General features: G+C 35.0%; 2 protein-coding genes across 10 annotated transcripts in view; one reads left to right on the top strand and one right to left on the bottom strand.

Annotated features, from left to right (window-relative positions):
• The window catches only part of ANKS1B (ankyrin repeat and sterile alpha motif domain containing 1B), a 1,201,009-nt gene that overhangs the window by 356,645 nt on the left and 816,649 nt on the right, over window positions 1–27,715 (top strand). The gene's annotated exons all lie outside the window — the stretch shown is intronic.
• Window positions 3,737–5,823, bottom strand: GARIN6 (golgi associated RAB2 interactor family member 6). Its single transcript, XM_079141396.1, has one exon. The coding sequence runs from the start codon at window positions 5,080–5,082 to the stop codon at window positions 4,414–4,416; it is 669 nt and encodes a 222-aa protein (XP_078997522.1). The 5' UTR covers window positions 5,083–5,823; the 3' UTR covers window positions 3,737–4,413.

Below are 27,715 nucleotides of genomic sequence, written 5' to 3'. Positions count from 1 at the left end.
TATTGGCATAATTACTGGCATAGTTAGAAGAGTTGAATGAACTAATGAACAAATGTGTATCTTGTAGGTTTTCATGTCTTCCCTTAAAGTTTTTACATACTGTGTAGATTTTTATCTCATATCTACATGGGTAAAGGAGAAAGGAAATTAGTAAGCATAACATTTATATTTCATTTAAATGTACCCTCATGTGCTTCATAATTTTATGATAAATTGACCTTTTTGCCCATTTTTTATTAATAAAATTAATGTCTTTATAAAAATGTTTTATCATTACTTTGTGTTATATCTTAAAAAGTAGAATTCTTGGAACAAAATAAAGTATTAAAACTCTAATTTTAATAGATTAACAAAAATCATCAATAATATGTTTCCAATACCATACTACTATTTACTTTAAATTTAATTTAATTTTGTTATTTTATTAGTATTGATAGTAACTTGCTTTAGGTTTATAATGTTTTAATATTTAGTCTTTTTTTGTCAGATAGTTTCTGTTTCACAGAAACTGGTATTATTTCAATAAATATATTACTTTCTTGATATGTTTAGACATTAATGTTTTAGTAGTTACATTTACCACAAAATTATTCCCAGTCTGAGGCATTTCCTTTGTTTTAATTTGTGTATGTGTGTGTGCAAGTATGTTGTGTAGTTTATAAAGGTATCCATTTCATTAAACTTCTTAGAACTATTTTTTATTATTTCATCTCATCTAAAGTTTCTTTAAAATAAATTCCAAATATGGTCCGTATTGATTTTTTTCCTGTTGATATCTAATTTTCCCATCACTTTCCATTGAATAACAACTCACATTCTTCTCATTACATATTCTTCTTTTACATAATGGTTTTACCTCTGAAATCTCATTTATTTCTACTTTCCTAGAATAAATAACATGACTCACTGTTGAGATTACTTTGTGATATTACATTAAAACTATTAGGTGACTTAATTGCTTGCTTTTTAAAATTTATAGTTGATAGTCACTAAGTCATATTTAAAAAGTATTCTTCTCTGGATTTTGTTACTGTACTAAATCTCCAAATTCACTTAAGATGTAGTATTTTTTTTAAAAACTGGACTTAATCTAACAAACCAGAAAGTATTATTCTTTTACTAATGTGCTTCTCACTATGAATTCTTAAGACTGTGTTTATGTGTATCTGTGAATACTGTTGTTTATGGGCTCTCCTTTAGCCTATTTATCTATCTCTGACATGTATATGTGTGTATATATGTATATATTTTAACTACAAAACTATATTGAGTTTTATAGTTTTGCAATTAAAATATATACAAACATATAAATATATACCTATATGCAACTTGTATCATCTTCAAACTCACTTGTTTTTTCATTTATTAGGATTTTCTGGGCATACAATCCATCCATTTTTAAATACTAATTTAGAAATATTTTTCTTTTATTTATCCTGAACTTACTTACGAACTATAGCACTATTTCATTAAAAGAGGTAAAAGGATATGTTGTTTCAGAATTTTAAGAAAACTTTGTGATGTAATAAGATCTGGTGATAATAAATATCAGGATTTGTAATCAGAAACAAAATGAGACAATATTTGCTATGGGAACATGAAATTTAAAAATATTGAACCAGAAAAGTAGTTTTAAGAGTTAGAAAAGAAATCCAAAATGGGCTTTGCTATTAATAACCAGTGCACTGATTAATAATGCAGTGACTGTCCAGACGCTACAATGTAGTGATAGTCCTTGAATACAGCGATGGTTGGTCTCTACCTAACAAGAGCTTACAGGATAGCTGCTTTCAAAATACTGTAGGGAGTCATCAACATCAAATGAATGTATTGAAATCAAAGTACATACCACATGAAATAATTTTTTATTACAAAAATATGAATGTTTTTAAAAAAGTTTTAATTTGAAATTATTTACTCGAAAGCAATTTATTTTATGATTAGATGTAATTTCTCAATAATATAACCTTGGAATTTGAAAACTAAACCATACAACCTACAAAATATTTTTCATATTTGGAAGGCACTTTTTTTCACACTTTTTTTTTCAAGCATTTTTGGAGGTCATTACAAATCATTAAGCTATATGCACTGTTTATATAGGGCTCAATGAAAACCCATTTCTTTACAGTCCATTACAGGAAGCTTCAAGATTGGTGCCATTAATTGGTGCTGTGTAAATTTAAATATACCGAGATTTGGAGGATTGGGATAAATTATATTTTACATTAATTGATTTAATAGATTCCAGAGAACTTGTGTTAAATATAGTTTATATTCAAAACATAGTGAACGTATTATGGAAATAATACAAATTTAATTGGGGACCATAGTACCTATACATCTGTTCCTAGATATATCAATTTTAGAATCATAATGTTTACTTGAAAAATTAGAATATTGATCTGATTTCCAGTTTTGTCTAGATTTGAATTAATCTTATTTTCAAGTTTGAGTTTTTTTGTTCCACCTCCCAGAATACTAAAAGTGGAATGAACAGGCTAAAAGATGGGTACTTTGGAGTTCATGCTCATGAATATATTATATGGCTTTTCATCCTCTCATTGTGACTAGACTGAAATTGCTACAAGCAATTCCTTTCAAATTCATGAAAATTTAAAATTCTAAATAACATTGGGGACTTAAAATTCTTAGAAAATACTAAGATTTGCTGTCAGTAGAGGTTTTATAAAATAATTTCAAAGCAGTTAAATAAGATTTAAATTGGACAAAAAATTAGAAGTGGAATAAATGAACCCTTTTTAGAAAATATGATTAAACTCAAATTTGTTTCACAACACTCCTGACCATGATAATTGCTACTCTTTACACAGTGCCTACTATGTACTAGATATTTCACATGTATTATGTCTTAATTCCCAGCCTGACCATTTAAAGGAGGACATGTAATATACTCAGTCACAGTTAATGAGTGGCAATGCTATGGTTCACACCTGGACTCAAAAACCCGTGGTATCAGGCTGCTTTTCTGGCTTCATTTACATTTTCTTGCTTCTTATTGGTTGCTTCTGTTCCTGGTTATATACTGTTGTTGTTTTTTTTTTTAATTTTAGAATTTTCTTTGACTGTCATGGAGGATCATATTTTTGAGAGCAACCGTCAACATTTTCTTTTTGTCTTCTATTTATTTAATCATAGATATCAAGCTGAGGTGCAGTTAAAGACAGCTGAGAATTTGATCTTTATTGCCATTAGTTTTATTGCTACTGTTCCTGTTCTATAGAACAAACGTTAGAGCAGAGAATTTGAATTGATGGATTGTATTATGATGAAGGATACTGTTTTCTTCCACAGTCTTAGATGATGCCCACCTCTGCACCCTGTGTAGAGCAGAGCTTTGAGGTTCTTTACTAAAGAGTTAAACCTGCTGGTTGGAGAACCACCCTGACTTCCACTGTGTTCACTCATGCAGCCTTCACTCTGCAAGGGTGAGATGAGATATAGAAACCTTTACCTGATGCTTCAATAGGCTTGCCAAATTTCTGCTCCTACAATCACCATGCTCATGTTGCCCTCTGGGGAGAGGCCAGCAACTCTTGCTGATGAGCTTGGAGTTACCCTTAAAGGACAATGATGTACTTGTAGCTCAAACTGTGACAATATTTAGATGTGCTGGAACACACCCATTCACCATGCAGGCTGAAAACCTGAAGTCTTCTCTTTTCAGTGCTCTGTTTCTGCCCTGAGGCTACATTTTTTTATCATTCACATTCACAGCATCTGTGGTGTTTATTCTCAGCTCTCCTCCTGATGATACCCTCGTCCCTTAATCAGGTTTTGTGGTTTTGTGACTGCAGGAGTGTGTGAACTCTTGAATGTAGTATATACTGGATGCATGTTGGATTCTTTCCTCCCTATAATAATAGTTTAGGGCCCAAGTGAAGATTCCTGATGCTAATTTGCTCTTTATCTCCTCCAGAGAACTTCATGACTCATGCCTAGAGGGAGAAAAAATAAGTAAAGAAAGGGACACCAATAAGATCACCTGTCTCTGTAGCTAAACGTGAAGAAATTGTTGTACATATGATGTTTTTAAGTGACAGCAGCAGGTAGACCTATGTCCCACAATGTATCAACCCATCTAGGTTGGAGTAGGATGTGTTCAATAATAGGTTAGATGCTCAGGATGTTGTGGGTGGCATTAAAACGCTGGATATGAAATTAAAGAGTTGCTGACAACTCTTTAAGGGATCTCTGAAGTTCAGATTTGGGGAACAATTTGGAGAAGCACTAGGAACCTCCCCTATGCGCCGTACCTTCCAAAGGGAGGATCGTTTGACTTTGAGCTCTTCCAAAAGTGGTGCTTTTCCCAGGTGAGCCTCAGTACTAAAGGCTGTGCAGGACCTTTAGTTGCTCTCCCCAAAGTGCCTGGCCCCATCTTTTCTAATCTCTTTAAAATGTTAGCTCTGGGCTCTTGTCTTCTTCCTCAAACACATGTATGTCCAGTTTATCCCCAGTTGGGATGACTTGGGTACGGCTGTAAGCCTCCACTTGTGGTCTCAGGATGTAAACAAGATATTCCCAGTGAGCAAAAAGATCTCTTGTATCTGAAGGAGGACACAACTGGAGGTAAAAAGCACGGCCAGTGGCAAGCCTCAGGTGGAGCTGCTGTTTGTGGCTGTTATGGATAGTTATCCTTACGAACTTCAAGGGAAGCAGCCTGGTTAGTTCTAATGTTTCTGTAGGCTTTTTAGCTCTTTCCTGGGTGGCAAAGCCACAAAGGGCATAGTCATTACAGATAGCAGCTGGTCGGGCCAGCAGCATGACATCAGGTAGTGTGAGGCAGGGACTGGTGCGAACAACACCCATGGTCACCATCCGGGCATGGTTGTGCACATCAATCAATTCTCCTCTTTTACTGATCTGGATAAAGTCACTCTCAAACATTGGTGCATACCTGAATAGAGCATACTCTCCTTTGTACAGTTGTTGCTGCAGTTTTCCCATGGAGGTATTAAACATCCCCATTGCAGGACTGTTTTGGGCTGTGTAATATGGTAACATAATCTGGTTGTCCATGGCTATCTTATCAAGAAAATTTCTAGTGGCTGTTCCACACATTCAGTAACACACTTACACAGAGTCTTGTTTCACTGGCCTCTCTGGCTGATGGGCAAGCAGTTGTCTTCTGCAGGTTTTTTGTCCCTGGGCCACTGAAGACCCTCTGAGGTGTTGATCAGTGACTGTTACAGAGATAGTCAGGCCCCTCGGTCCAGATGGTGCCCGTCTTAGTGCATGAAAATGTGGCCACACACAGATGTTGGGCCCTTGTGAATGTCAGGGCATGCAGATATGGGTGCTTACTTGGGAGGGACTTCTTTGATTCCATTTCAACTGCCAATTGCAATCTCCTTTGGAGAAGTGTCTCCTCTGCTTAAACTAACCCTGTGGGACTGCTTTTACCCTCCTGACCATTGTGACCTCTCCTTATCACACACACCTTTATCTCTGTCACTCAGTGGCCCCTCCCTCAGGGTAGGGACATCATTGTCTCTACTCCATCTCACTCACCCTGCCAGCTTGCCACAACTCAGCAGACCATCCCTTCTCACCAAGGGACTTGTGTAGGGATCTTAATTCACACTGGCAAATTGCTTTCAAAAAGTGTGTAGCAAATTTTCTGTTAGGTATAAGAGTTTAAAATACATTTTAGGGCTGGGAATGTAGCTCAGTGGTAGAGTGCTTTGCATAAGGTCCTGGGTTTGATCCTCAGCACTGAGAAATAAATAAACAGTAAATAAATGAACAAACAAGTAAAATAAAATATACACACTCTACATACTCTTTTTCTAGCACTTGTAATTGTAGATATTTACTTTAGACACAATTGTACAAGTTGGTAGACAGGTTAGTACAGGGTGTTTATCCATGTTTATTATAACATAAACATAGATGAATATACACAAATAAAATTAATATATCAAGATTCATATCTTATAATAGGGGATTGTTAAATAAATTATGGAGCATTCTGTCATAGAATACTCTGTACCATAAAAATTATTATGTAATTCCCTATTTATTGACATAAAAAAGATATTCCTGTCATTTTTTTTCTTAAAGGAAAAAAGCAAACAATATTTCACACTACTAATATAAATGTGATTCAATTTATATAGAATCATTTGTGTGTGTGTTTGGATATGGGATTACATTCAGTGAAATGTTTATCATTGAATAGTATAATTTTTATTCTTTTTAAATTTTTACAGACTGCATTTTGATTCATTGTACACAAATGGGGTACATCATTTCATTTCTATATTTGTGCACAATGTAGATTCATACCATTCATGTAATTTTTATTCTTTATGCTTTCTATTTTTATTAAAAAATTATTATTTCTATTACAAGGAAAATAAGGCTGAACAATAATAATAATGTCAAGATGTTATTTAAATAACAGCAGTTCTGGGAATTGTGTAATTCAGCATATAATCTTATTCTGTTGCTGAATTTTTTCTTCCTAATTTTAGAAGAACCAATGTTTCAAATGTGGAAATGATAAAATGCAAGTTCAGTAAAATGGTTAATCAGCAGGGGCAGTGCTTAAGTATATTTTACTGATATTATGGGTTAAACATTTCAAACAGAATTCAGTTAATAATGAACATGACTATAGTAGGCAGAATAATCTCCCCCACCCCCAGGATGTCCACATCCTAACCTTTAAAACCTATGAATATGTTACTTACACAGCTAAGGGACCTTGCAGATATGATTAAGTTAGTTTTCTTGAGATGGGGCAATTATCTGTATTATATAGGGAGGCCCAATATAAACCCAGTGGTCTTTATAAGAGGAATACAGGATGTTAGATTCTGAGAAGGGTATGTGATGAGGGAAACAGAGGTCAGAGTGATAGAGTCATGCACTAAGGAATAAAGGCAACTTCTAGATGTTAGAAAAACAAGATATAAAGGGAGGAACTAGTCCTACCAACACCTTACCATTAACCCAGTGAGAATTATGTCAGACTTTGACTTTGAGAACTCTTAAGGGAATATATTTGTATAATACTAAATTTGTGATAATTTGTAATGGCAGGCCTAGGAAATTGTTACAGATTTTGGTACCTGAATGTGGAGTACTATTATAATAAATATGCAAAGATATAGAAATGGCTTTGGGATTGAACATTGGGTAGGTGCTAGAAGAATTTTGAGAAACATAAGAGAAAAAATCTGTATTGCCTTGAATAGAATGAGTGTTCAATATTCTGCTGATGAGGACTAAGAAAGAAGTGGTATGGGTAGAGAAAACCTGTGTATTCTTAGAGAATATATAAATTATCATTGACAGAATATTTGTAGAAACTTGTTAGGGTTCAGAAGAAACTGAGGAGAAGAGTAGGAAAGCTTGTATCATCTTAGAGAATACCTAAATCATCATAGATGGAATATTAGTAGACATATGAATGTTAAGGTACTTCTGCTAATACTTAGAAGTAAATGAGAAACCTGTCATTGAAAACTTGAGGGAAGGAGATACTTGGTATATAGGGGCAAGAAAGTCTAGCAGAAATGTGTTCTATACTTAGGTAGACAGTAGAAATAGTGACTGATGAACTTGATATTTAGCTGATTAGATTTCTGAATAAAGTGTGGAAGGCATGACCTGGTGCCTATAGTATATGTGAGAAGAAAGAGATGAGTGTAGAACTTCTAAATAAAAAGAAACTGGAACCCAAAGTTTATAGTATTCTCAAATTATCCAGATTTCAAGAGATGCTAAAATTTAGAGATTAATTGTCAAGAAAGTATGCTGTGGAGAGAAGGCCCAAGGTGTGGCTAGACTGTATTTTTCTAAAATTTTCAGTAGGATAAAAAAATCAGATTTTTCAATCACATAGAGAACTCTTTGAAGAGAGTAGACATGTAATCAATAGATCTTCTCTGACATCACAGCATAAGCCAGAGATGAGATTACCCAGGAAGTCTGTGGGACATGTATAGGAGATTCACAAGGTTTCTGAGACTGGTATGTCAACAGAGAGACTGGCAGCTTGGACTGACCTGGATAGGGTGAAGACAAGAAATAAGGCCTTTGGATGCTTAAAATTCTAGATAGGAAATAGTTTTAGAAAACTCTCAGTAGTAAACATGTTAACCTAGGAAGGAAAAAGGAAGGAAAACCCAGAGAATGGAACTGAGGGCCCACGGCTGACTTTTGGCTTTCCTTTTACCTTTATTTCTCCTTTGGGAATGTCTATTCAGTTATATGTTGCTTATTAAGGGGATACATCCTTAGAAATGCATCATTAGGCAATTTCGTCAATGTGTGAATATCCTATAGAGTGTGTACTTTTATAAACTAAGGTGACCACAGCATCACTAGGCAATATAACCCTATGGGACCACTGTTATATATGCAGTCTGTCATTAACTGAAACATGGTTATGAAGATACTACTGAAAATGTTTCTGTGTACTATAGGTTGGATCTGAAAAGTCCCCCAAAAGCCCAGGTGTTAAAGGCTTGGTCAGCATGTGACAATCTTGGAAAGCAGTTGAACATATAAGAGGAGAGTAGCTGGAGGAAGTTAGGTCATTAGGGGTGTGCTCTTGAAGGAGATATTGGGACCTTGGCCCATTCCCCACTCTCTTTTTGCTTCCTGGCTGCCATGAAACGAGAAACTTCCTTTACTACATTTTCCTGCCATTATGTGCTACCTTACTACAATTGCAAAGGCAATGAGGCCAAGTGACCATGTACTGAAACTTTTGAAACTGTATGCCAAGATACACTTTTCCTCATTATTAGTTGATTATCTCAGGTATTTTTTCATGGAGATGTAAAGCTGGCTAACATACTATACTTGCCCTACCATTGCATTTTAGGAACAAATAATTTGTATTCTGGTTTCACAGATGCATAAATGAAGAATTTTGCCTCAAAGTAGATTATATCCTGAGTCTCACCCATAACTGATTTATAAGAGAAGATCTGAAATTTTTGAGATGATGAGATTTTTAATTTAACTTGATATTTTGTAGTGGTTTGAGATTTATGGCAATGCTGAGATATGGGGTAAATGGATTTTACGTATGGGTGTTGGTGAATATTTAGGATTCAGAGGATACACTGTGATAAATAAAATAATGCTCCTCCATAGCCTAATCTCCAGAACCTATGAATATACTGCCTTATGTGGCAAAAGGAACCTTGCATGTATAATTAAAGATTGTGAAATGGAATGATTTTTCTGGATTACTCAGGTGGACCTAGTGTAATCACAAGATTTCTTATAATAGGGAAGGTAGTGTAATGAGGAAAACAGAGAGAGATCTGAGCATGTGACACTAGTAGCTCTGAAGATGAAGAAGGGTGCTATGAGCCAGGGAATGCTGGGGTCTCTTGATAATGGAAAAGGCAGGAAACAATTTTTGTCCTTGAGCATCCAGAAGTAACCAGCTCTGCTGACACCTTAACTTTAAGGTGTATAACATTCCTTTTAGGCTTCTGACCCCAATAACTGTCAGAATATGAATTCATATTGTTTTAAGCTACCAAATTTGTGGCATTTTGTTATAGTGACTATAGGAAAATAATATAATGACTATAGAAATTAGATCAGTAGACATTTCAACTATTATGTACTTATTAAGGGAACAGATGCCTGCTGTCTATATCTGGGCAGAAGGCAGGAAATACAGGTACAGAGAAACACATTTTAACTTTCCTACTAAGCATTTATGTAATCTAGGATTTTATGATTTTGCACAGTCATTTTTATAACTTTTAAAATAACTACTAAAATTGTGCCATTATTAAGTCCACATTTTGCATCATTATTAAAAAAAATTTTTGTAGTTGTAGATGGACAGCATACCTTTATTTACTTTTATGCAGTGCTAAGCATTGAACTCAGTGCTTCACACATGCTAACTAAGCAAGTGCTCTGCCACTGAGCCACAACCCCAGCTCACATTTTGCATCATTTTAGGAAAGTATTAGTATAATGATATTAACAGTTATGATGACAATAATAATGTTAACAAAAAATGGGATTTATTGAGTGCCTACCATGACAAGTGTTTTAGTTAGCTTTCTTGGTTCCATGATTGGTTCCATGATTGGCTGACTCCATAGCTCTGGGCCCAAAGTGAGGCAGAACATGATGTCAGAAGGATGTGGCAGAGGAATGCAGTTCAGGGCATGCCAACCAGGAAGCAAAGAGAGAGCTCTGCTCACTAGGGATAAAATATGAACCCCAAAGGCATAACACATTGACCTACTTCCTCCAGCCACACCCTACCTTCTTACAGTTACTTCCCAGTTAATCCATATCAGTGGATTCAAAACCCACATGAATAGTCAAAACCCGCATGAATACTTTATATGAAATTAAAAAGAACTTAAACAGGGCACATTTTCTCACCGTTGGAAGAGACCTGTATATGGTTTTCTACTCAGTATTTTTCACTATAATGTTTCAGTGTTAAAAAGAGGATATCAAAATTTATTGATGTCATTTTTGTGTAGAGTGTATGCAATTGATTCATCATTTTGCATGGTGCTTCCAGAGTGAATGGACTTCTCAATATGTTTATTATTTGGAGTCTAGATTTAAAAAGTAGATGGACTGATAAGAATCATCATTTATTTAGAATCTCTCCTCTCTTCCCTATTATTTTATTCATTCCTCCATTTCCTGCATAAACATTATTGACTATTTGCTACATGCAAGGTATACAGTAGGAAGAAGTTTGGACATCCATCATCCCTCATATTATTGAAAAATTTTGCCAGGTACTATAAGTGATACAAAATAGGAATTATATATGATTTCTCTGTGAAGATCCTCACAATTTAGTTCAAATAATTGTCCCAACTACTATTTATTACCTGTATAATCTTGGGCAAGTAGCTCAGCTTCTCCTTCCTCCTCTTTAAATTGTGGAGGTTAGTTCTTATTTATCTACTAGATTATTACAAAGGTATTACAATAAAAATGCAAGTTTCTGTATAAATTTATTACTACACAAATGTTAAGTGGTCTTTTTATGTTCCGTCTGTGGCCTCTAGAGACATCATCTAATTGTGTAGAATTGTCAGGCTGAAGAAGAATATAAACCAAGATTATGTAATAAACACTTTGAAATTTGTCTAATATCAATTTATATGTCCTGTGAAAGCCTGGCAGTATGTATAGTATTCTAGAAGTTAATAGTGATTAGTTCTGAAGCTTAAGATTCATGAGAGACTTCACCTTCCTACTTCATATACTTATACCTGGTTTGAATTGTTTTCAACAAGCAGATATAATTTTTCTAATAAAAATTTTGTGTTTTGTGAAAAAAATATTATGACTTGTAGAAAATCATGATGATTAATTATGGTATAGAATAGTTTGAAACGAATTACCATTGGAAAGTCTACATTTTGTATCTTATGAGGAATGTATTCACATAAAGGTATTAATGATAATAACAATAATGTTAACATTCACTCATTCATTGAATCCATCCATCCATGCAACCATCCAACTATCCATTTATTTATTCATTCAGGTTTTGATTCTTTTCTATATCATTTAAGTATTTTTCAATTGTCTACAATCATCTAAATTGATCTGGAGGATTAGGTAGGGACAACTAGCAGACACTGTAGGGTATGATAGTGCAACTGTTGTATGAGTATTATTTTCTACTAAAGAGCAACAATTATTATTTCTTTAAAATGTATTTTCTCTGATTATTAGTGAAAAGGAACTTTCTTCCTCTGCTGATTTTTCAAAGCATTTGTATCTTTCTCTTGCAAATTGCATGTTTTTTCTTTTATTTATTTAACTTTTAAAATAATTGATTCTTAAAAGTATTTAAAAAAAATAAAATCTTACTGTTTGTGGATTCCTTAACTCCAAAATTACCTATTTTCTGAAGTTTATTTGTAACTTTAAAATAAATACTCATGACTTTTTCAGGTTACTCATGGATGTATATAAAGTAATGAAAAAGTTGAATCACCTCATAGGTCTGTCTACTAGTTTTAGCTCTTAGACTGTAAACAATGTCCTTTTTCAGTCTATTTATCGTCACTTTTGGGGGGTATTTTTATGATTTTTCTTGGAAATTTTTCTGTGTAATGGCTCCCAGGATAGTGCTGAATCATTATCTATTGTTTATAGAATGACAAGCAACATTAGTGATTTGCCTTATGGTGAAACTCTTTGTGTCATATAAACTTCATTCAGGCATGAGGTATAGTGCTGCTGGCTGTGAGTTCAATGTTAATGAATCAACAAGCTATATTAAATACATTGTTTTTAAACAAAGCACATATAATACATAAATTTGTATTGACCAGTCAGTGAAAATGTGACCAGATGCTCACAAGAACCTAAACCTGCCTTTCCCCTGGGGACAGTGATTTAGTACTCCTTAAAGCTTTTTAGTAAAAAGCTACTGTGAAAGCAAGAAACAACTGTATATTTTAGATACCAAAACTTTGCCTGTTAAAAGCAGACAAAAACTTTTCAGAAGCTTTTTCCCTATTGTATTTCTTGCGCTATACCTTTGTTTTTTTCTTTTTTTGAGGTGCAAAAGTTTTAATTTTTATGAAGCTACAACTATGTATTTATTGAACGCTTCCAGATATTTGTATCTTGCTTAGGCTGACCTTAACCAACCCACAATTATAAAAATATTCTATCATATTTTCTTCAAGCATATAGAATTATTTTTGGATCCATAATTTACTGATGGTTCCTCCTCATTCACAAAGTAATGGTCAGTTGCCCCAGCACTGTTCATTGAATAACTCTCCTTTTTCTTTTCTTTTTAAGTGATACATTTTCATGTATTTCCTTATTGAGCTTTAAAAAACACAGTAGTAAAACATGTATAACATAGAATTTTCTCTATTAACCATATTAAGTGTACAGTTCAATTGTGATACCTATAATCACATTGTTTTGTAATCAACCTCCAGAACTTTCTCATCTTGCAAAACTGAAACTGTACCCATTAAACTACTCTCCATTTATTCCTTCTGCTAGTCTCTGGAAACCACAATTCTACTTCCTGTTTCTATTAATTTGTCTTCTCTAGATACCTCAAATAGGTAGAATCATGTAGCATTTGTCTTTTTTGTTACTGGCAAGTAACAAAACAGTAAAATTGTTTCATTTTACTTAGCGGATGTTTTCAAGGTTCATCTATTGGTATACCTTATGATTATGATTCAGTCTTATTTTGGTATGTATATACCCTATTTTGCTTATCCCTTCATCTATTTATAGACATTTAGGTTGCTTTCACCTTTTGTTTATTGTTAAAGTAAATTCTGAATATGGATATATGTCACGGATTAGTTACTAGGTGTCTCCCCAAAGCTCCTGTGTGAGACAATAAAACAAGATTTAGAGATAAAATGATTGGGTTATGAGAGCCTTAACCCAATCCATGAATTAATCCCCTGATTAACTGAGTGATAACTCTAGGCAGGTAGGGTGTGACTGTAGGAAGTGTGTCCCTGGGGGCATGACTTTGGGGTTTACATTTTCTCCTTATTGAGCAGAGCTCCCTCTGTTTCATGACACCATGTTCCCAGTTACTTTCCTTCACCACACTCTTTTGTCATGATATTCTGCCTCATCCCAGGCTGATGAATGGAGTTGGCCATCTATGGACTGAGACCTCTAAAACTGTGAACCCCCAAATAAACTTTTATTCCTTAAAATTGTTCTTGACAGCTCCTTTGGTCACAGTGAAGAAAAAGTTAACTAAAACAGAAAATGGTACTAGAAGTGGGGTTGTTGCTGTTACTGAAGTGAAAATGTGATTAAAAGCTTTTGTAGCTTTTTAGAATTTGTGGGAGGACTTTTGGAAAGGTAAATGATGTAAGCTGGAAAAGCTTTAGGTTGTTGTAAGTGGAGCCTAATGGATGATTTTAGTGGGAATTTAGAAGACTAGAATGCCAATAAAGACTGTGGACAGCAAGGTTTGGGGGTCATGAAGTTTCGGAGGAGAAGGAGGACTCTATTGGAAATAGGACTAGAGGTCAATCATGGTATGTTCTGGTTAAGAATTTGTCTGCATTTTGCCTGTGTCCTAAGTCTTTCTGTGAGACCAAATTAAAAGATAATGGACTTCTTAATCGGGCAGAAGAAATTTCTAAGCATCCTAGTATTCAGGCAGGGACATGGATATTGCTGGTGGCTTTTAGCCAAGTTTATTGTAATAATCAGGAGCAGAGAGCAAAGCAGAAAAAAAATTGAAAAACTTGAAATTTCACCAGAAAACTGAGTAAAACTGGAACTAAGGAATGTGTGGTTGTTAAAGACATTACAACCACTAAAGAAATACTAAAGATATTGCCTGGAGACAATAAGAAAGATGGCTTGAGGGCATCTCAAGAACTGGTAAGATCATACCTATCTCAGGCTCAAGGGTGTAAAGGTAAAAATTCTTTTGAGAAGAGACAAGTGGTGTACCCTGCTTACAGAGGGTGGCCTTGGAAGTTGTTTTACCATGCCCAGCCACTTAGGTACTCAGAGAATGCTCCTGTCATGATCCCTAGAGGCTTGGCTACTGGAGATGGTGGCAGACTTTGGTGTCGACCATTGTTTTTGGTTCTGTAGGAATGAAGGATGCTGGAGTTAGGGAGTCATGAGGGTTTCTGCCAAGATTTCAAAAGAAGGCCTGTGAGGCCAGGCAAAGTGCATCAGGGTTGAAGTCCCTGCAGGCTTCCCCTGAGAAGGTGATATATGGAGGAGAAAGCCAAATCTGCAGCGGAGACCCCTAAGATTAAGAAATTCCAGCACCAGGGAATGTCTGTTGAAGAAAGCTGCAGAAATTGAGCAGAGACAAGACAACAGAGAAGCCAGGTGGTAGAGCTACACAAACCCTTTAGTGAGAACATAAACACATGGTATGTTTCAGATGCTGGACTTGTTTGCCCACCTGGATTTTGGTCTTGCTTTCTTCCCATTCATTATTTCTGTGCTCCTATTTCTCCCTTGTGGAATGGAAATGTTTACTGTGTCCCTTTATACATTAGTTATGCATAGCTTGCTTTTGATTTTTACAGGAGCTCACACTTAGGGTTTGCCTTGAGCCTCAGTGGAGATACTGGACTTGGACTTTTTGGCAATCTTGGAACTGTTGAGACTATGGTGACTCTTGGAAATGGAAAACAATGTATTTTGCTTTGTGAGATAATTTTGAGATTTTGGGGGCCAGGGATGGAATGTTATGGTTTGGATGCAAGGTGTTCCCCAAAAGCTCACGTGTAAGACAGTGCAAGAAGATTCAGAGGAGAAATGATTGGGTTGTAAGAGTCTTAACCCAATCAGTGATTTAATCCCCTGATAGGGATTAATTGAGTGGTAACTGAAGTGGTAGGGTGTGGTTGGAGGAGGTGGGAATTGGGGCATGGCTTTGGGTATCTGTGTTTTGTATCTGGACAATGGAGTCTCTCTCTGCTTCCTGATGATGTGAGCTGCTTCCCTGTGCCACACTTTTCTGCCGTAATGTTCTGCCTCACCTTGAGCCTGATGAATGGAGCTGGACTTCTGTGGACTAAGACCTCTGAAGCTGTGAGCCCTTAAATAAACCTTTCCTCCTCTACGATTGTGCCGATAAGATCCTTTAGTCACAGTAGCAAAAAAGCTGACTAAAACAAGACCCTCTCCATGTTCCTTTGCTCTGGTCCTGCTCCTGACTTCCTCATTCACCATCTTGCCCTGGCTGCCTAAGTCCTTGTATATCTCCCTCAAGATGGCATGAACTTTTAAAGGCTAGGGATAGAACATTATGGTTTAGATATTAGGTGTCTCCCCAAAGACAATGCAAGAAGGTTTAGAGATTGGGTTATGAGAGTCTTAACCCAATCCATGAGGGATTAACTGAGTTATAACTCTAGGCAGGTAGGGTGTGGCTGGAGGAAGTGGGTCCCTGGGAGTGTGGCTTTAGGGTTTATATTTTTGTCCTTGTTGAGCAGAGCTTGCTTTGATTATCCAGTCCTTGGCTAATGGTCAGGTCCTTTGATCACAGTGGCAAGAAAACTGACTAAAACTTTGAAAATCTCTTGAGACCCTACATTCAGTTGTTTTGGATATAGAACCAGAATTGAAATTGCTGAATCATATAGTAATTTCATTTTTAATTTTTTGAGGAACTACTATACTATTTTAAAAAATTGCATCATTTTCAGTTTTTACCAATGGTGCATAAAGGATTCAATTTCTATGCATCCTTGTAAACACTTATTTTGTGTTTTTTTCTTTTTTGATTGTATGCACCCTAATGGGTATGAAATAATATCTCATAAAGTTTTTGATTTGCATTTCCCTAATGATAGTGTTAATGATGATAAACATCTTTTTATATGCTTGTTGACCATTTGTATATCTTCTTTGGAGAGCTTTTAAAGTCTTTTGTTCATTTTACATTAGGTTGTTTTTTGTTTGTTTTTGTTGAGTTGTAGGGATTAGTATATTCTGGGTATAAATCCCTCATGAGATACATGATTTGCAAATATTTTTTCCCATTTTTTAGGTTGTCTTCTCCCTCTTGTTTGTGTTGTACTTTGATACACAGGTGTTTCAATTGTCATATAGTCTAATTTATCTATATTCACTTATGTTGCCTGTGCTTTTGATGTCATATGCAAGAAATCATAGCCAAATTCAGTGTCATGAAGCTTTTCACCCTGCTTTCTTCTAAGAGTTTTATAGATTTAGGTTTTACCTACTGAGATTTTAATGGAACAATGTCAAAGGTAGAGATTAATTAGGATAAAACTGACATTTTTATAATATTAAATATTCACATTTAGGGACATGATAAATTTCTGTTTTCAAGTCTCTTTTTATTTATGATTTTAAATATATATTTGCCTATATAAGTTGTTTTTTTTCTGGTCATTTCACAGTGTTTGTTTTTATCATGAACTTTCCATTGTGTTTTATAACTAGGAATTGCAGGTAAATAGGAAAGCTGTTGACTTTGGCATACTTACCGTATACCCTGTTACATGAATTGCACTATAGTTTATAAAAGTGTTTGGGTTGATTTTCTAGTTAGGTAAATGTCATAGAAAATAATCATAATAACTTCTCTGACTTTTCAATATTATAACCATTTGATTTTTCTCATTAAATGTGTTGGACTAACCATTTCAGTGTTGGACAGTGACAGTGTGGACTAAGTATAAAACTGGCATCTTCATAGATGTTTAAGTTTTGTCTCTAATATTACTGTTAAGTTTTCTTTGTTGTTTCTTCATGTAGGACTTTGGTTTGGTTTTAGAATCTAAACTCATATTCAGTGTGTGCTCCATGTTTTCTTTCTTTTCTTGCATTTTGGAGGATTGAATCCAGGGGTACTTTACCACTGAGTTACATCGCCAGTCCTTTTTATTTTTTAGTTTGATACAGGGTCTCACTAATTTGCTGAAGCTGGTCTCAAACCTGTGATTCTCCTGCCTTAGCCTTCTGAGTCACTGGAATTATAGGCATGCCCCACCTGGGCAATGTGATGAAACCATATCTCAGGAAAAAGAATCAAGCATTTTCTAATGATATTATATCTCAAGTCACTTACTGTAGGTTTTTCCACAGCAAAAGTCATTCAAGTTTGTCTTTAATAATAATGGAAAATATAATGCAATATCACTTAATTTTATTTTGGTTTAATGAGGCTAACAGCCTACATTAGCTACCTGCCAGTTACTTATCCTTACAAGCCCTTGATAAATCTTTCCTGCATGAATGGTGTGTGGTCTGTAAGCCTACTCTGTAAAGGTGGTAAATATTTTAGGTTTTGAGTGCTGTATGATCTTTATTGCAATTACTCACTTCTGCCATTGTACCGCAATAGCAGTCGTAGACAAATGAGCATGTTGTGTTCAATAAAACTTTATTTGTAAAACCAGGTAGTGGGTTGGATTTTTAATGTAATTTACTATGTCAGATCTACATAATAGAGAAATTAGAATGCTAGCATGATAATGAAATCTATTTCCATATATGTCTATTTGGAAATATTTTCTTTTTAAAAATATTTTTAGGTGTAGATGGACACAAGATCTTTATTTATTTATTTAATTCATTTATTTAATGTGGTGCTGAGAATTGAACCCAGTGCCTCACACATGTGAGGAGTGCTCTACCATGAGCCACAATCTCAACCCTGTGAAAATATTTTCAAGTAATAAAATGTTTTATCCTGTACAAAAATATGGAAACTTAGTAAAAAAGGAAACTGCAATGAACCAGGAAAAAATATGTATTTCCACTTGTAACAAGACTCCAGAGTACCAGTTTCCAAATTTTGAGCTGAAAGGATAATTTCACACAGATCTTTTAAGGCTTAGACATATTTATCAGAAACTAAAACTAGATTAGGGTTGTTGTAGAAGCACTCTGAAGTTTTAGAAGTTAATTTCTAAATGAGATGTACACCCTCTGTGGTATAGGTGTGGTAACACTAAATGTTAGTGAGCAGTTAGTTGGTACAAAACTATTAATTTTACAGTCTTTCAGAGTCAACTGAAATGCCATTTCTTTCATAGCACCTGATTTAGTCCTCCCTAATCATAAACAATCTTCTTCCTCTTAAACTTCAAGGAATTTATTTTTGACATCTGTAGCTTTCTCCCTTCAATGATAGCTTCTTATATACTTGTTTTATCATTCTTTTACATATTAGCTTCCTGTATCAGACAAATGCTTATGATCTCCAGGATATTCTGCTTTGTATCTTGTGTACAGGAGGCTCGCAGGCTTTTTGTTCTGAAAAAGAAAATAGTGTCTGTTATCTTTTCATACCCTTTTGATGACAGGTCACATTTTACACTAGAAGAGATAAACAGTCCTAAAGAGATGAACGATATCACCCACCTTGTTCTTTTCTTTATTTCTGCTATGTTTAGGTGTCTTGGGAAGATAACACATGTGACCCTGCAATCCAGCACAGCCCAGGCCTCATCCTGTTCTTCCCGTTTTCCCATAAATCTCTTCTCCTGTGTTCATGCTCCTTACCAAACTTCAGCTTCTCAGGATGGTTTTCCATTAACTCTGGGGTGTGCCAGTCAACCCCTGTTGGCCTCATAGGTAGAAACTTAACCTCTTAGAAAAGTGGGAGAATTGCTTCTGACTAAATTTAAGGTGAGGAGCTGTGGGTAGTCATGAAGTGGATGGGATTCAGCTTTTGGGAGAGAATAGGTAGAGAGGGAAATGAAAGAACAGGTGTGCAGTCATCAGAGGGAAATGATAGGAGAGATGGAAGAAGAAAAAAGAAAATGACGAGAAAGAATGTGAGCTGCATTTGTAATTCTCAGCCACAAGTGATGTATTGATTTTTTGAACATGTCCTGATGATGGGAATACAAGGAGGGAACTTGAGCAATTTGTCATTGTCACCTGAATGTGGAGAAGAAATTACAGAACGCTATACACCTTTGATGTGCCATTTTTCATTGCAATAAGTAGACAGCTGGCTTTATGATATATATTGAAAATGTATTATTTCAAAGGTTGATTGCTTTATGATAGTTAGGTTTGTAATTTGCTGTGAGATTGTTTTGTACTTGAACAACATATATTTAGCTAACAAACCAGAAACTACATATTTTAATTCTTTTGTTCTGTTTTGTTTTGTTTTTAATTGGTCAACCATTCAGCGGTGGCAACAGTCTGTAGCCTTCAGCTTCAGCCCCAGGCCAGTTCCATTTTGCCCCGTTTTTTCCATAGGTCTTTTTTATACACAGGCCAGACAAAGAAGGCACACTGCCAACAGGCTACAGCAGTGGGCTCATGCTCACAGCATTTGTTTGTGACCTTGAGTACATACACTGAATCTGAGTGCTTATGACCTTGACTACACACTGACCACGACACAGCCAATTCATGGCCTTGACTGCATAACGTGGTGCCGGTGGAAGCCATGGCAAGGCAGCCTTGCTATAGCTGTTCCGGGTTTGTCCCAACAACAATCAATGTGTGAACTTTTATATTAAAAATTTTAACTTAACAGATTTCCAGTTAAACATGGTAAGTTATACATGGTGAACTCATTTAGCTCTAACTCCTTCCTGAATCCTATGAAATAACAGGAAGGCAGGAAGGAAGTCAACCCAGAGAGAACAAGCCTGGGGACAAAAGCAGCAAGGGAATCCAACGATAAATGCAGGAGCTCCAAAGCAGGCAGGCAAAGGAGGTGCCTTCTTTTTAAAATTTGTTCTAATTAGTTATACATGACAGTAGAATGCCCTTTGACACGTCATGCATAAATGGAGTAAATCTTCTCATTCTATGGTTGTATGTGATGTAGAATCACACTGGTCATGTAGTTATATATGTACTTGTTTTCTCAAGTCAGAGCATTCTATGTTGATATAGAAGAAAACATCATCATATAGTCAGTGTAATACTGTAATATACCTTTTTATTTATACTAGAAATATATTTATTTATTTAAAGTTCAAATTTATATTTTTATTTATTTATTTTTTTATTTTTAAAGACTGCATTTTGATTCATTGTACACAAATGGGGTGCATCATTTTGTTTCTATGGTTGTGCACGATGTAGATTCACACCATTTGTGTAATAATACATGTACATAAGGTAATGATGTCTGTCTCATTCCACCATTTTTCATACCCCCTCCCTCTCATTTCCCTCTACATAATCTAAAGTTCCTCCATTCTTCTCTCACCCCCACCGCCACCCCCATTATATATCATCATTCACTTATCAGGGAAAACATTCAGCCTTTGGTTTTTTGGGACTGGCTTATTTCACTTATGGTATTCTCCAATTCCATCCATTTATCTGTATATGCCATAATATTATTCTTCTTTATGGCTGAATAATATTCAATTGTGTATATATACCACCATTTCTTAATCCATTCATTTGTTGAGTTGCAAATTGGTGCAGTCACTCTGGAAAGCAGTGTGGAGAATCCTCAGAAAATTTGGAATGGACTTACCTTTTGACCCAGTTATCCCACTCCTTGGTTTATAACCATAGGACTTAAAATTAGCTTACTACAGTAACATGGCCACATCAATGTTTATAGCAGCTCAATTCACAATACCTAGATTGTAGAACCAAACTAGATGCCCTTCAACAGATGAATGGGTAACGTGTAATATACTTTATAGAAAGAAGTTGAATATTCTTTAATTGGTGCCCATAAAAGCCCTGATTTCAGTAATTCTTCTTGGGGCTAAGTAGGAAACTGCCTAATGTGTGGTAGACCAGAGCATAGAGCATACAATCTACTTTCCACAAGGGGACTTTTTGGGCTTCTCCCATTATGCCTCAGCCACCGCTAAATGCCCATCCTCTCAGGTCATCTACTGTCATCACCACAAATCTGATCCTTTTCTTGCTCTCATTGGTCTTAATTCCTTTCTTCTCTTTTTACCTATTGTCTGTGATTAGCAGACCCTGTGTTTTGATTCTCTCTCATGAACATATTTATCACTTCTTGGCTTTCCCCAGGAGTACTAATTTATCTGTATATACTAATTCACACCAACTGCATTGTTACCACGAAATTGGTAAGATTAGAATCCAGCAGTGTTATTTTGTAAAGTATCCTAAAATGTGCAGCATGGACTGCTACTATTCTTATTCCCTTTTCTCAGTAATCATTACTTCAGTACTGATTTACTTATTATTATTATTTTTTGAGGCAGAGTTTTACTATGTTGCTCAGGCTGGTCTCAAACTCCTGGGCTCAAGGGATCCTCCTGCCTTAGCCTCCCAAGTGGCTGGGGCTACAGGCATGCACCACAATGCCCAGCTTAGATATTTGTTATTTATTTTATTTATTTTTTTGTTATGTGTCAGATACTGTTTTAAGTAAGGATACAGTCATGAAAATTTGGTAAACAACAGCAAATAAGAAATAAACAAGAAGTCCTGCTAGGGATAGATGCTATGTAGAAAAGCTTTTAAAGATGATGCACATGAGATGAGGATGAGGACAAGAAATACATGGCAGATTAGACTGTGTAGTCAAGGGAGCCTCCATGTGAAGGTGATATTTGAGTCGATACCTAATGACTGAAAAAGAAGCAGCCACCGGAAGGACTCTGTGTTACACAGGGCAAAGCACAAATGAAACCATGGAGCTGTCCAGGGAAACCATCAGGAGTGTTAGGGAAAGTCTCAGAAGTTGAGGTCAAAAAATTTATTGAGTTTTGTAGCTATGGGTAAGGAATTTTGACTTTATTCTTATTTAAATGAGAAGTCATTGGAGGATGTTTTAAACAAGAGCCAAGGTTATTTAATTTACATTTTAAATTTTTTAAAAATAATTACTCAGTATATGCATACTTCATCTGCCCATATATACACTTGTAAAGACAAACTACCCAAGTACTGCACTAAATTGGCCGGAAGCTTTGGTTAGCTACAGGGCTAGATTCAGAGACATTTCAATACTTTAGAAAGAAGTGATATTTTGTTTCTTGGTTTATAAGTAATCTACAAAATAAATGTTCAGTGTTCTGGTACTGAAGGAATTATATGCTTATTATAAAAAGTATAAAAAGAAAAAAAGTTTAGGGCTGGGGCTATAGCTCAGTTGGTAGAGTGCTTGCCTTGCAAGCACAAGGCCCTAGGTTCAATCCCCAGCATCATAAAAAAAAAATAAAAAATAAAAGTTTAAGGAAGAAAAAAAAGACTCAGCTATATTGTCCAAACAAAACAATTTTGATGCATTTCATCTTGACTTTTAAATGTAAAAATGTATATTTATATGTGTGTGTATTTATCTATCTACTTACCTATCTACCTGTCATCATGTTGAATATATACTTTGGAGTCCTTTTTAATTTAATGAACATTTTCCCTATTTTCCCATAGTTTTTTAAAAAAAATTTAGTTGTAGATGGTCACAGTACCTTTATTTTATTTATTTACGTGCTGCTGAGGCTTAAGCCCAGTGCCTCATGCATGTGAGGCAAGTGTTCTACCACTGAGCCACAAACCCAGCCCTTCCCTTAGCTTTTATAAATATTATTTAACAAGACAAAATCACTAAAGGATGAAAACCATGTTAAAAAGTAATTTTAAATGTGGGGTGAAAATATAAATAAGAGTTTATCCCTTTCTTTTTGAAGATCCTTAAGATTCATTTGATAGTAGAGGAGAGAAAAAAATCTTAAACCAAATCAACGTTTTTTTCCTTTACATTAGGAACATTTAATTCAGGGACACAAAAGGAATATTTTCACTCTGAATTATGAACATAGTAGTACTACCAGTTTGAGATGGGAAGATAAATAAGAAATGGATGAAACATGACTAAAAACGATAAACATGGTCAGTGCAGGACATCTTTCAGTACAAACTCAGCAGTGTAATCCAATTGGAGAACTCTCACAAGTATGCAACACGTAAAAGAATAATCAACTTCCAAAGAATTGTTGGTACATCTCTATAGGAATAGCTACCTGTGAGTAGAAAAGAAAGTGGAAATCCTCTACTGAGAATGCTTTTCTTATTCAGGAATAGAGAATTAATTTGAAGATTATTCTCACTGAGGTAGAAGTGGTTAACATTGTTTACGATACGGGAAGTAGTGTTACAGAAGGTTCCTTCCATTTTGAGGATACTCTGCTTTACGTAGACACTTCAATGAGCAGAGGACACATCTTTAAGGCATTTCCATTGGCTGTGTGCTGTATCGCTTGACAGAGATGGCTAACCCATTCCTGGAAAGCTCTCTCTGCCTTTCTTTGGCAGCGCCATAATGGGTAAACTGGACCCTGAGGTATCTTTTTCTCCAATCTGTATATGCTTTCCTATTCATAACTACTTCATCAAGACAGGGAAGAGAAGTAGAAATTACCAGCTTTTAACATTGAAATACTTATGCAATATGGAGAATAATGCCTTAACTTTTCATATGAAACACAGTTGGTTTAAAATAGAGATTTATTGATAGATGCAGGATGTACTCATATACTATACATATATGTAGATGAAAGAGAAAAAAACTTTGCTGTTGAATTTATTCTAAAAATAAAGTTAAATCAGAATATTGAAATGAGATAATGCAAGCAAAGAATAGCATAGTGCTTGGCATTTAGGAACTACTCAAACAGTACAGATTCTGGAGCTGGACTTGTCTTTTACTAACTGTGTGGCATTGGACAAGTTACTTTAAACTCTCTGTGTCTCTGTTTCAATAGTAGTAATATTTCTTGGAATTGTTATGAAAATTAAATGAGAGAATACATAGAAAGTGCATAGAACTATGCCTGGCACACAGTGAGTATTAGATAAATTAGCCATGATTTTATGGTGGTGGTTGTAACTGAGGAAGTCATGCATCACTTTTGTGTCATAGAATGAAATAAAAAGAAAGCTCTGCCATATCAGTATATGCCAGAACTCTTTCACCTTCATTTTGGTATGGGTTATTCTTATTTGGGATATGAATTTGGCTCATTCAACTCTGCTTCTCTGTTTTCTTTGAACCCATATGTTGAACTTAAGTGGCTGTTATTCTTCAAATAACATTCTCCCAAATCCACCTAAATACCATCAGAAATTATTTTATCTGACAAATTTGCTTTAATCATCTTCTTAAATGAGTGTCATGAATACTAAATCTATGATATATGCTTGCTACTGAAATACAATTGGTTTATGTATTCAGAATATTTAAATGAGAATTTCTCATGTGTGAAAATTTAAGTTCCTGATGAAAGAAATAATAGTTATGCTATGAAATGAATTTCTTGTAGGGTTTCACAGATGGATACCTCACTAATCTTGCTTTAAATAATAAATTCCTGGGGCATACATTAGATATGATGCATGACTTCTTCAATCATAGAAATCTTCCTCCTGCATTCATTTTCTCATGTATTATCTCATAAAGAAATCTGCCACTAAAGCCTCCAATAAATCTCTATTATTTTTTTAAAATCTCAAACTGAGAATTAGAAATAATTTATTTGGAGTTTCATTGTAGAGCAACCATCTGAGATTTTAGATGTAAGGGAGATGTCTTAAACCTTGTCCTTGTCCAGATGGCTAAACCATCTGTCTATCTCACTTATCACAGAGACCTCAGGTTATTTGCTGTGATTCATTGTTCTTAATTTTAGAAATAGGAAGATACTTTTAGAAACTTAGGATGATAGGCAATCTATGGATGTATTCAAAGTACATATTAGTGTTATATGTGTTTGTGTTTTGGCTTGGATAGGGAACCTTGAGTTACAAGTGATCATTAGATTAAATGCCTTACATATAAAGAAAGAAGCATGAAAGAAAGATTGGGAGACTTGTATTCTCTTGACTCTGTATCTGAGAGTGTCAGAGCTGACAGCTATTTGACCTCTGTGACTCTCATTTTTTAAAAATTTGCTTTGTTTTTAAATCTATAAACTAAGGCTTTTATGCCAGACCAACATCATTTAAATAGTGTTGTGGTTACCCATTCTGATTTCTTGTAGAGTTTATAGACATTACTGATGCAAAACTTTCATGGTTAAATATATTTGTGAATTTGAAAAGATTACTTTCCTGCTGGATTTCTCAGAGTTGACATTCATACTATACATAATACACTAAGAGTGGGGGAAAGAACAAAGATAATTCCCTAAATTCATGTGATTACAGAACCCCTTTTGGTAGTGATAGTATTTTTATAAAGCTTTGGGGACTCCTAAACTAGACTGTCTCATAGAAACCTCCCAACACTGATTCTGTTATATTTGCTAATATACCTTTCATTAAATTGTGTAATAAGGAAATACTCATATTCTTAACTTCCTCACAAAATGTTATAAAGGAATACAATTTTTTTTCTATTTGCCTTCATTGTTACAGACCTCTACCCAGCTAGCATTTCTGATATGAAAATGCTGAATCCTAAAAGTGAACTGTTCAAATTAGAATGTATTACTTTTTATTTCAAGTATGATATTTATAAAATATCATAAAAGCAATTTCTTACTTTTCCTGATTTTCCTTAGTTTATTAATATAATTGAATACTGTGAAAATTAATCTAAAGATACAATCTTATTCTGGAAAATAATCTTTTTTATTTTTAGTTATTGTTGAAATTTAAGAATTAGAGTAGAGAGATGGAAGCAAAGATAGCAAGGAAATCTGTTATGAAAATAAAACTATTGATATGAAGATGAAAATTTTAATTAGAAATATTTAAGCAGATTGAAAATTTGGTTAGAAATATCTTCATAGGCTAGAATAAAAGGCTGAAGGGTATTTCAAAATCATCTTTTAAGCATTATCATCCTCATTCATTGAGACCTACTTGACACTGGTATCACAACAAGATATTGTATGCTGACTGCATCCATGAGGTCTTAATCTATTTAAAGACAGAACATACACATGAAAGATGTTTGTGAGGCAGCATTTGCTGAGTTCCAAATTTTACAATTATGGTAGAAATGTAAAAAGGCATTTTGACTGCTGGCTGACACAGTCCTAGTAAATTTCCATGAATTAAGTAGACCCAAACTGAAGACTGAACTTTGAAAATAGAAGAAAGGGAAGCCATGTCAGGTAAGAATGACTTAAGAGTGAGGGTGGGAGTCTCTATGTCTTATAGAGGACACTATGTAACTCATTTACATTGGAAACAAGATTTTGTACTTGAAAAATAAAAATAAGGCTAGAGGTGTAGGTAGGAACCAGAATTTGGAGGAACATAGAATTCTTTTGATTTTCTCAAGTTTTAGTTTAGATTAGATTAAGGAAACCTGCTTAGAAGCAATTTTTGACCCAGTGAAGTTTTGAAGTCCCTCCTGAGCTAACTGTGTATCTTGGCAGGAGTGATCGATGTCTCCTGGGGCTAATGGCTGAGGCATTGTTTCTCCGAGCTGGATTCTTTGGCCCAGAGCACACATTTATGAATAGCAACTTGATGACCACAGAAACACCTGCTTGTCAGACCCTCAGGATCTGTGTCTTCCTGTAGCTGTTTTGTTCTCTGTCTCAGCCTGGTGCTCTCCCTTTTCAACAACATTTATTAAGTGTACCTGGTTCTCTCCTAAAGATGATGATCTCATCTCTTAGCAGCATGAAAATACTGCAGTTATGTGATGTGATTTTGTAGGAGAAATGATGTGTAGCTTGGGCAGTCATTAGGTGAAAAAGTTTAAAGGACTATTTGGGTAGGGTAATTTTTAATTACCAGTTCCCTAGAGGATTCATGTGAGTAACAATTTTTCCTTTTCAAAACCTTTTTGGGTTGGCAGTTCTCATCAGCATTTATGAGGTCCCAAGCACTGGGTCCCTAAATATATATAATTAGACATAAATAGAACATTGAACATTCTGGATTTTTTGTTTTGTTTTGTTTTTTGCATTGACTTTAATAAGACACTTTTCCAAGTGATGCAGTCAGTGTTGAAAGAAATTGAGCTAATTGGATGCCTTCTAGGTGGCTAAAACTCACCAATGATGAGGTTGAAGTATTTATTATAGTGTCAAAATTCAGGAGACACTTCCTTGTAACACATTAGTACCAACAAAGTAGTTCCTATTAAAATTCAGTTATTTGATCATTTCAATCATACTCATAACTCATAACTCATAACTGTGATTCTAAAATCTAAATTTAAGTTTCTAAATTTAGATGTACATGTCTATTTTTCCAAATTCTTCTCTTGTACTCTAGAGACTTGCATATCCGGTCTTCTATGATGATCTTAGTTTGGATGACACACAGACACTTCTAA

The sequence above is a fragment of the Sciurus vulgaris genome, assembly GCF_902686455.1.
Source record: "Sciurus vulgaris genome assembly, chromosome: 5".
In the NCBI taxonomy this organism is placed as follows: domain Eukaryota; kingdom Metazoa; phylum Chordata; class Mammalia; order Rodentia; family Sciuridae; genus Sciurus; species Sciurus vulgaris.
The sequence above is the reverse complement of the archived record's forward strand: the minus strand, read 5'-3'. Positions and strand labels throughout refer to the sequence as shown.